The sequence below is a fragment of the Triticum urartu genome, chromosome 1 (genome assembly GCF_003073215.2).
Source record: "Triticum urartu cultivar G1812 chromosome 1, Tu2.1, whole genome shotgun sequence".
Classification (NCBI taxonomy): domain Eukaryota; kingdom Viridiplantae; phylum Streptophyta; class Magnoliopsida; order Poales; family Poaceae; genus Triticum; species Triticum urartu.
Genome location: NC_053022.1, coordinates 30,401,532 through 30,410,557, shown reverse-complemented (window position 1 = coordinate 30,410,557; position 9,026 = coordinate 30,401,532). Strand labels below are relative to the sequence as shown.

Sequence of the window (9,026 nt, the reverse complement as noted above, 5' to 3'; positions counted from 1 at the left end):
ATTCTGGCTTTGTGCCTTCCTTACAGTTGTGATTTGACTAATTCACAGTATTTGTATGATAAAAACGCTTGTGATATTACGTGAGAAATGGCGCATGTCGACACCATGTGAGGTCCTTCATAATTAAACCTCTATGCGTATTTTTGGCTTTACATGCCTTCCTTCTGTAGTGCCAGTACTTAATATCGCCCGTTTCCACCACATTTTTGTCCCGATTTTTGGCTTTCTGTCTTACTTTCGTTCATGATACTATCAATTTTGACCATACTTGTATGGTACTCTCTCTGCAAATAAATATAAGTGATCTAAACGCTCTTATATTTCTTTATAGAGGGAGTAAAACAGTTGCGATATTACATGACAAATGGCTTTGTGTCCACACCATGTGAGGTCTTTGATCGTTGAACCTTTGTGCACATTTTCGGCACCGTGCCTTCCTTTCATAACGTGGCAACACTTAATTTCGTTGGTTTTCATCCGGTTCCCGACTACACACCCCCCTTTTTATTCTTGGGGGACAAATTCCAAATACCTCGAGTCGACACCGCGCCATCACTTAATTTTGCCGGTTTCCACCGTCCTTTCATCCCGATTTCCGGCTTTCGCCTTCCTCTCCTAATATGCCGGTACTTAATTTCATCGGTTTCAACCGCCCTTTCATCCCGATTTCCGGCTGTACGCCTTCCTCTTCTAATACGTCGGTACATAATTTCATCCGTTTGGACCGCCCTTCCATCCCGATTTCCGGCTTTCCGCCCTCCTTTCTACTCTAGGGGGGCAAAAAGTTTGGCCACTAATGCTACAAATTAGCCGTTCCCCGTTGCCATTGCCAAAGAGCAGGTGCACCTAACATTTTGTCCAAAGGGGGGCAGCCCAACTTGTCCCGTTCCCCTCTCGCGTCGAGGCCAGTCAACACGACCACTCCCGTCAAACCCGGGGCCCACCCCACGCACTCGCCACCGTCCGATCGTCTCCCCGCACGGATCTCCAGGCGCATCCGACGCCCTCCTCCTCAAAACCCTCACCCACTTTAGCTTCTGGCCTTCTTCTCTCGCCCTCCTTCCACCTTCCCCTCCCCCGAGACCGGCGCCGCCCGATCTCCCGATCTGCTCCTGCCCGCCCCCGCGCGCTCCGGCCCGCCGAGGATCCGCGCGGGGCGCTCCCGATTTGCGGCGCGGGCGGTGTGTTCCTGGATCAGGTGCGCGTTTCTCCGGATTTGTTTGGGAAAATTTTGGTTCTTGGTTCTTGGGGGTGGGGGGATGGGGAATAATGGTGTTTGAATCTTGTGGTTTGGTCGGCGCAGGTGGGCGTGGGGGCGCGCGGGATTCGCGGCCCATGGCCAACCCCGACGACGGCGGCGGGCGCAAGTTCTGGCGCTCCGCGTCGTGGTCGGCGCCCCGGGCCGCCGAGGCGGGGCCGGAGGCGGCGCCGCTCCCGCCCCGGATGGGGCCCCCGCCGCTCACCCCGCGGTCGAAAGGCCGGGCCTGCCTCCCGCCGCTGCAGCCGCTCGCCATCACCCGCCGCAGCCTGGACGAGTGGCCCAAGGCGGGCTCCGACGACGTGGGCGAGTGGCCCAACCCCACCACCCCGGGCGCCTCCAAGGCGGGCGGCGGCGGCGGCGGCCCGGGCTCCGCCAAGCCCGGCGAGGGCCTCCGGCTCGACCTCTCCACCCTCCGCTCGCAGGGCCGCAAGGACCAGATCGCCTTCTTCGACAAGGAGTGCTCCAAGGTGGCCGAGCACGTCTACCTTGGCGGCGACGCCGTCGCCAAGAACCGCGACATCCTGCGCAAGAACGGCATCACCCACGTCCTCAACTGCGTCGGCTTCGTCTGCCCGGAGTACTTCAAGTCGGACCTCGTCTACCGCACGCTCTGGCTGCAGGACAGCCCCACCGAGGACATCACCAGCATCCTCTACGACGTGTTTGATTACTTCGAGGACGTGAGGGAGCAGGCCGGGCGTGTGTTCGTGCATTGCTGCCAGGGGGTGTCGCGCTCGACATCGCTGGTGATAGCGTATTTGATGTGGAGGGAAGGGCAGAGCTTCGATGACGCATTCCAGTTTGTGAAGGCTGCCAGGGGGATCGCGAATCCGAACATGGGGTTTGCCTGCCAGCTGCTTCAGTGCCAGAAGCGGGTGCATGCCATTCCTCTGTCCCCAAACTCAGTGCTCAGGATGTATCGGTTGGCACCTCACTCCCCATACGCTCCACTGCATCTAGTGCCCAAAATGCTGAATGAGCCCTCGCCTGCCGCCCTCGACTCTAGGGGTGCATTCATAGTTCATGTGCTCTCGTCGATTTATGTTTGGGTTGGAATCAAATGTGATACAGTAATGGAGAAGGATGCGAGAGCGGCAGCTTTTCAGGTGGTGAGGTATGAGAAGGTGCAGGGGCAGATCAAAGTTGTCAGAGAAGGGTTGGAGCAACCTGAATTTTGGGACGCCTTTTCCAGTGCACCTATTAATTCAGACAGCAAAATGAAGCTTGGCAAGGAGCAGATCGATTCGCCATCCAGGACTGGCGTGGGAAGCCGGAGAGTGGAATCTTATGATTCTGATTTTGAGCTCGTCCAGAAAGCGATAGCTGGGGGTGTTGTTCCAGCATTCTCGTCTTCTGGTACTGAAGATGAGACCCATCTTCCAGCGAGAGAAAGTAGCTGGAGTTTACTAAGGCGCAAGTTTATCTCGAGATCACTATCTCGAGTTTATTCAGATTCTGCTCTGATAAGGGATTTGGATCCACGGGTACAGCACTTGACTGCAGAGGCATCAATATCACCGCCTTTCCTTTCTCCGAGCTCTTTATCATCAGATTCAACCATTAGTTCAAAGTACAGTTCAGACTCACCCTCCCTGTCACCTTCAACTAGCTCCCCACCGTCACTTGGTCTTTCACCTGCTTCATCTAATTTGCCACACGCTTTGGTGCCACCATCTAGGTCTCCTCTTCGCCAGTCATCTAATGCGGAACATTCGAAGCCCGTCCTGGGATCAATACGCTCTCCGTCCAAGGTCTCATCTATAGCAGAAAGAAGAGGAGGATTTTCAGGTCTGAAGCTGCCATCACTCCCAAAGGAGCTAGTATTGCCACCAAGGGCACCATCTATTCACAAAGCAGAGGAAGCCACGGATAAGAGTAATACCAATGGTGTGAAACAGCTTACTGGTGTTTCTTGCCCAGAGAAATGCACCGGAACTAGTTCAACAGCAACTGACAGCAACTCAGAGGCTACTGTCCACGGTGAGACCATATTAATTGAGCATACTAACTCAGAGGCCTGTAATTATGTTCAACTACTAGTCTACCGATGGCCCTGCATGGAGAAGCTGACTGCATTCGCTCGCAAGGATCTTGACCCAAAAACAGTTTTTATTTTTGTTGCTCCTAATGCCAGCAGAAGTGCAGAAGCAGTTAAAACGGTATGCGTATGGGTAGGAGGTGAATATGAGTGTAGTAAAGGTGTTGAAAGTATTGATTGGCAGCAAGTTGCTGGTGATTTTCTTAATCAGAAGGGGTTCAGCAATACTCTTCCTGTTAAGGTGCGTGCATACTGCATACTACACATATTTATTTTGTGTATTCTGGTCTGCTTGTTAACCTTGTATGTAGGTACCACTTGATATTTGTAAATTGTGTAGCAGATAGAGGACTACATTTTTAGTTTTTAGGTCCTAGTCTTAGATGACTGGCTATTTAGTGACAACATGCTCGGATATGTTTTCACAACTGCCAAACTTTTGGCAAGTGACAATATTTAGTTTAATCCCGGTCTATAGGAATCCAACATTTACTATGGATCATTGCTCATTGTTCTCCTATCTTGAGCCCCTCATCCTTTGTGATTATTGATAGTAGCATTGATGTTTTTTAATTTGGGAAAACAGACCATATTTTATCCTATTATTGTGTAGTATGATTGTACATAGGCAAATCATTACATGGCACATTGCAGAAATGTAATTCTATAATCATTACAAATTGCATTAATACGTACATTTTGTATTCCAACCCTTGGTAACCGGTAATACCGCTAGTTCCACCACCTTATTGATCTTTGAATGCTGTGTCATCCAGATACTTGAATCAGAAAGTCAAACTGTTTTTCGTTTAAGACACGTACACCATGCTAATGTCTTTTTGAAGCTATCTTTTATCGGAAGTAATCACTAGACATAGATGTTCGGTATGTTCATATATGTTATGGATCACAAACTTCACAACCTCATATATGAATAGACTTATGGTTAGCAAGGGAAGTCCCGTCAGTTTACTTCTGTAGCTGGTATGTGTAATTAGCTGGTTATAACCCCTGTTGATCTTTAAACAATACAGGTTTTCAAGGAGCATGAAACCGAGAATCTTTTGGAGGTGCTGGATGCTCGTTAACAGTAGGTCAGGGTATTCTACTAGCTTAACAAACAGCCGCAAACTATCAATTCAATGAAGGCATTTCCTCCAGCATCGCTCCATGTAGTGGCGACTGTCAGGCGAGGTATAAGCCGTGACAACCGTTCCCTCCTGAACATATAGGCTACAGATTCCATTTTAGTAGAACAGATGGATTGGCAATTTGTGCCTTTTTTTTTCAGACTTGTTTGTGTCAAAATGGCAGGAGGCTGCCAGAGCGTTGTATCTGTGTGAATTAACACACAGAGATTCGGTTTTGGCGCAACCGGGTGTATATTATCTGCTTCACTGTAATGTAAGCCCATAGGCCGGGAGATCGATGGTGTCGTTTTTACCCCCTGAAAATCATGTACATCTCAGGGTAGAACAGATTTGTAATCCTCTTGGCCTACAGGTGTCTCTGCTGGTCTTAACTTTTAACCTTGAACCCGGCTATTTGCTGTCCTGCTCATGTCGTATTAGCAATGTACTTCCAGACTCTGGTCATATTCATACTTGCTATCTCATACAAAGTTCCCTGTTTCCAAGAAATTGCCATTTAATTTTGTTATTGCTTGTCCTTGTCAAATTCATGCAGCCAATATTCCAAGGACACTCAGCACATAATTTGTGTGCTGATCCTTTCAATTGCTATTCAGTTTTTTTCTTCTTCAATTTGTTAATGACAGACAGAGCGTGAATTTGTTTGTGCTTTTCAGAAGCCTTCTTCCGTGTGGTAAAATGGGATAATGTGGAGGTTGGAGACGACATTAAAATTGGGAAAGCAAAGCAAACGCTGGTTCGGGAACATTTTTAGTATTTATTTTAGGAACATAGTTCATGTAAATTAAAGCAATTCAAAACATGTGCTGCCATGCAATTCCAAGAAAACCAAAATTACTTGAACCATCAAAGAATACCAAGGAAGCATTACATTAATATCGGCAAATCTGAACAGTGCCTATTAATTGAACTCCACATGAAACGCAAAACAATAGTACGGACACTAGAACATACATCAAAGCAAAGCAGTACACCAGTCGTGACGGACATAATTTCTGCATCCACTGCATTACATCAAAGCGGTACACCAGTCGTGAAGGACATTAATTTCTCCATCCATTTTGCATTGCATGGTTGTTGTGTTGAATGCCCTTTCTCTTTTCTTAAAAGGAGGAGCAGCCAGAAGGAAATGTAGTTGCTTCAATAATTACCAAGAGAAACCTCACCAGGAACTTCGGTAATGGATGCAAAATGGGGGCAGTCACTGCATAGTAGACGACTAGTAGTAGCACACATCTTTAGTCTAAGTTTGGGAGGCATCATGGAACGCAACAACACGGTTGACTTGTTTTCCATTGCTTTAAATTCTGTTGACACGAGTTAGTGTGCCTCGCCTGTTGCTGCCTTCGTGTCCCTGCTACGCCTAGGACACTTGTCGAGCTCGTACAACGGCAAACGTTGTGCAACATAGACCATATAGTTGTTTAACTATATTCCTAGTTTTTGTTCTTGTGATCGTCTTCTTTAGTCTCAGTGTCGAGGCTGTAGAGGTGGAAACTAAGACAATGGTTAGGGACACTGTCACAGTGGAGAGGGTAAATGACACATGAGTCAGTCAGTAACATCACTACGTACAAACGATCACAGAAAATGAAACATGTTACACAAATCATGAACTCTGGTAAATCATGGAAATTTGCACTCCAGTACCACCATGTAGGAAAATTAACTATTGAAAATGAACTTCCGGCCCTGCCCCCCAAGCAAGCCCAAGTGGACTTCCCATGTTGACCTGGCCTACCTTACCACCTTTTTAGGCTACAAAATGTCTTTTCCATAGCTCCAATTCCGAAAGTCCTTCAAACACAAGGTAGCTCCATAGCGTCCTGAGGTACATTAGTATCTGCATCTATTGCATGTTTGTTTGCATTGAACCAGATCCAAATAACGGCGGTGCTCTTTCTTGTTCTTAAATGAAGCAATAATTTGACGAAAGATAGTTGCTCCAATAATCAACAGAAAAATCAATTGATACTATCTCTGTACCATGCATGCCAGACATTTATGAAATTCTTTGGTATTATAAGGGATGTGAAATCGGGCAACCAGTGTGTAGTGGTAGGAGTACTAAAGTGTGTATTTGATTATATCTCTATCAACTAAAGTTAGTGCCATGCATGTTGCTTTCTTGGTCTCCTTTGGGCTCGGGACACTTGTGGAATGTCGTCCTCCCTAATGGCATGCCCTATGGGCCCGCAAAAAAAAAACAGGACCACAATTTCCGTTGCCAACCAACGTCACCTGGTTGATGTTTATCACCACGATCCCATATGCCTGGCGAGGTAAAAACGCCATGCGGCTGCCAAATTGTGCATATGAATTATCACACACATACCGAGTTTTAGCACAACTGGTTCTATGGGTATCCGCTCCACTGTAATGTAAGCCCATATCTGCGAGATCATACTGCTGAAAATTCGTGTGCATCTCAAGGAAGAATAAATTTGTAATCCTCATGGCCCTCTGCTTTTTTTTGCGAGGATAATTTTTGATCTATTCATTAACTGTCAAGGTAGTACAAAGAACACCAGAAGTAAAAAAAATATACAACTAGGTCCGTAGACCACCTAGCGACGACTACTAGCACTAGAGCGAGCCGAAGGCATGCCGCCGTCTTAGCCCCTCCCTCATCGGAACCGTGCAAACCTTGTTGTATCAGACAGTCGAGAAGTCGTCGTGCTAAGGCCCCATAGGACAAGCACACAAAAACAGCAACCGTCACCAGTGAAGAGAAGCGTAGATCGGAAGGATCCAACTTGTAGATACACGAACATAGACGAACAAAGACATAATCCACGTGGATCCACCGAAGATAAACGCCGACCGAATCCTGCAAGATCCGCCAGAGACAAACCTCCACACACCCTCCGACGATGCTAGAAACACCACCGGGACAGGGACTAAGTAGGGAGAATATTATTCCATTTTCAAAGAGCAACTGTCGTCTCTCCTCTTCGAGCAGGACACAATCCCTAACACGACAAAGAGCATGAAAAAATAGTCGGGATCCACCACGCCTCCATGGCCCTAAGACCATAGAAGACGAGGTAGACCGGCGGCGGCACCGGCAGGGGCAGGGGCAGGAGAAACCCTACCCAAAGGGCCTTCTTTCTTCCACGGGAAGAAACAAAACGGTCGCTTGTAGTCTTTAACTTCTATTCCCTCCGTTCCGAATTACTTGTCTTAGATTTGTCTAGATACGGATATATCTAGAACTAAAATGAGTCTAGATACATCTGTATCTAGACAAATCTAAGACAAGTAATTTAGAACGGAGGGAGTAACCTAGAGCTCGGCTATTTGTTGTCTTGTTCATGTTGGTGTTAGCAGTGTACTCTTGGCGGTGGTTATATTCATACTTGCTACCATTTTTTCTTTGAAATGGAGGTAAAAAATCGATTTGTCTCATCAATTAATTAAGCAAAAGAGAACTTTGTAGTTAATTAACGGAAAACCAGACGAAAATTGATACAAACCAACCTCATGTGGACTACTCACAAAGTATGCAACCCCATAAGCGCACGATCAGTCTGACAACCATACCCAACATGCAATGATCACCAACCCTCACACTGATACATCACAAAGAAACTCCCAACGAGAGTACCTCGTTCGAAGACCACGAGCACCACCAAATCCACAGAGACAAGCCATGCCATAAGGATAACACAAAGAGACTAATGACTATCCATCAAGAAGCTGTGAACGCCATTCCTGTGGTGCCACTCTTCTTTATTTTTCTCCTGAGAGACTCCTCCACAATCGTCTTGCCAGATCCAGGGCTAGGCGCCTCCAAACATGTGAGTAAGTTGTGAAGCTCTATCTGGAAGAGAATCTCATCGACCTTGTCACACAAAGACACCACCTGCCCAACGGCCACATGTGAGTGAGTGACCGCAACGTCGAATTACAACGCGATACGACATCATCAACCATAGGAACGCTCGTAGATGCAACCCCCTCCTCATCTGCGGCCACCTAGATAGTATCTAAAGGAGGCTTAGTGGGCACCCAAGCCACGGTTGAGGGCACAAGCGAGTCCACCTTTAGATGCTCCATTGACGGTGGTAAAATCGGCCCTTCAAACATTCTTTGTAACTCAAGCATGATCTACAACACCGGAGCCACAACGACGATAATGGGCTCACCCACAGAGGCATCCGACACAACGAGCGAGGCATGAAGCATCAATTGAGTTGCCCTAGCACGAGGGGACTCAGAGCCATAGAGCTCTGCAACCGTTTCATCCACAGAGCCATCATTCGGCTCAGTCCTCGAAGGTGACATAGGAGGGGTCGATGCCACAACCGACGCAAGAGAGAGAGAGAGAGAGAGAGAGAGAGAGAGAGAGAGACTACCCAGAGCGGCCTCTACTCGCTGAAGAAAGCTCCCAACTCACAACAACCATCCTTGACATCGCACAATATTGGAAATATGCCCTATAGACAATAATACTGTAATATTATATTTACATTTTCATAATGAAGAATTTATATTTCATGCTATAACTGCTATGATCCTGGAATAAGTGATTCAGTGGAAAACTCATATGCATGAGTGAAATGATAAACGGTAA

The 9,026-nt window shown here is 47.2% G+C and overlaps 1 protein-coding gene across 2 annotated transcripts; it reads left to right on the top strand.

The window, feature by feature from the left end:
* Positions 1 to 1,038: 1,038 nt before the first annotated feature.
* Positions 1,039 to 4,958, top strand: LOC125544557 (protein-tyrosine-phosphatase MKP1-like). 2 transcript variants are annotated; one of them, XM_048708295.1, is made up of 4 exons: positions 1,039 to 1,198; positions 1,304 to 2,831; positions 2,940 to 3,540; positions 4,334 to 4,958. In XM_048708295.1, the coding sequence occupies exons 2-4, from the start codon at positions 1,336 to 1,338 to the stop codon at positions 4,385 to 4,387; spliced, it is 2,151 nt and encodes a 716-aa protein (XP_048564252.1). In that variant the 5' UTR covers positions 1,039 to 1,198; positions 1,304 to 1,335; the 3' UTR covers positions 4,388 to 4,958. The 2 variants fall into 2 exon arrangements, with proteins under 2 accessions (XP_048564252.1, XP_048564246.1); XM_048708289.1 differs by having other exon boundaries at positions 1,304 to 3,540.
* The last annotated feature ends 4,068 nt before the right edge of the window (positions 4,959 to 9,026 follow it).

Excerpts from the sequence above, each read along its gene's own strand:
- LOC125544557 (XM_048708289.1), top strand. The coding sequence starts at position 1,336 with ATGGCCAACCCCGACGACGGCGGCGGGCGCAAGTTCTGGCGCTCCGCG. Across the intron at positions 3,541-4,333 it reads GCAATACTCTTCCTGTTAAG|GTTTTCAAGGAGCATGAAAC; the intron begins GTGCGTGCATAC and ends TAAACAATACAG.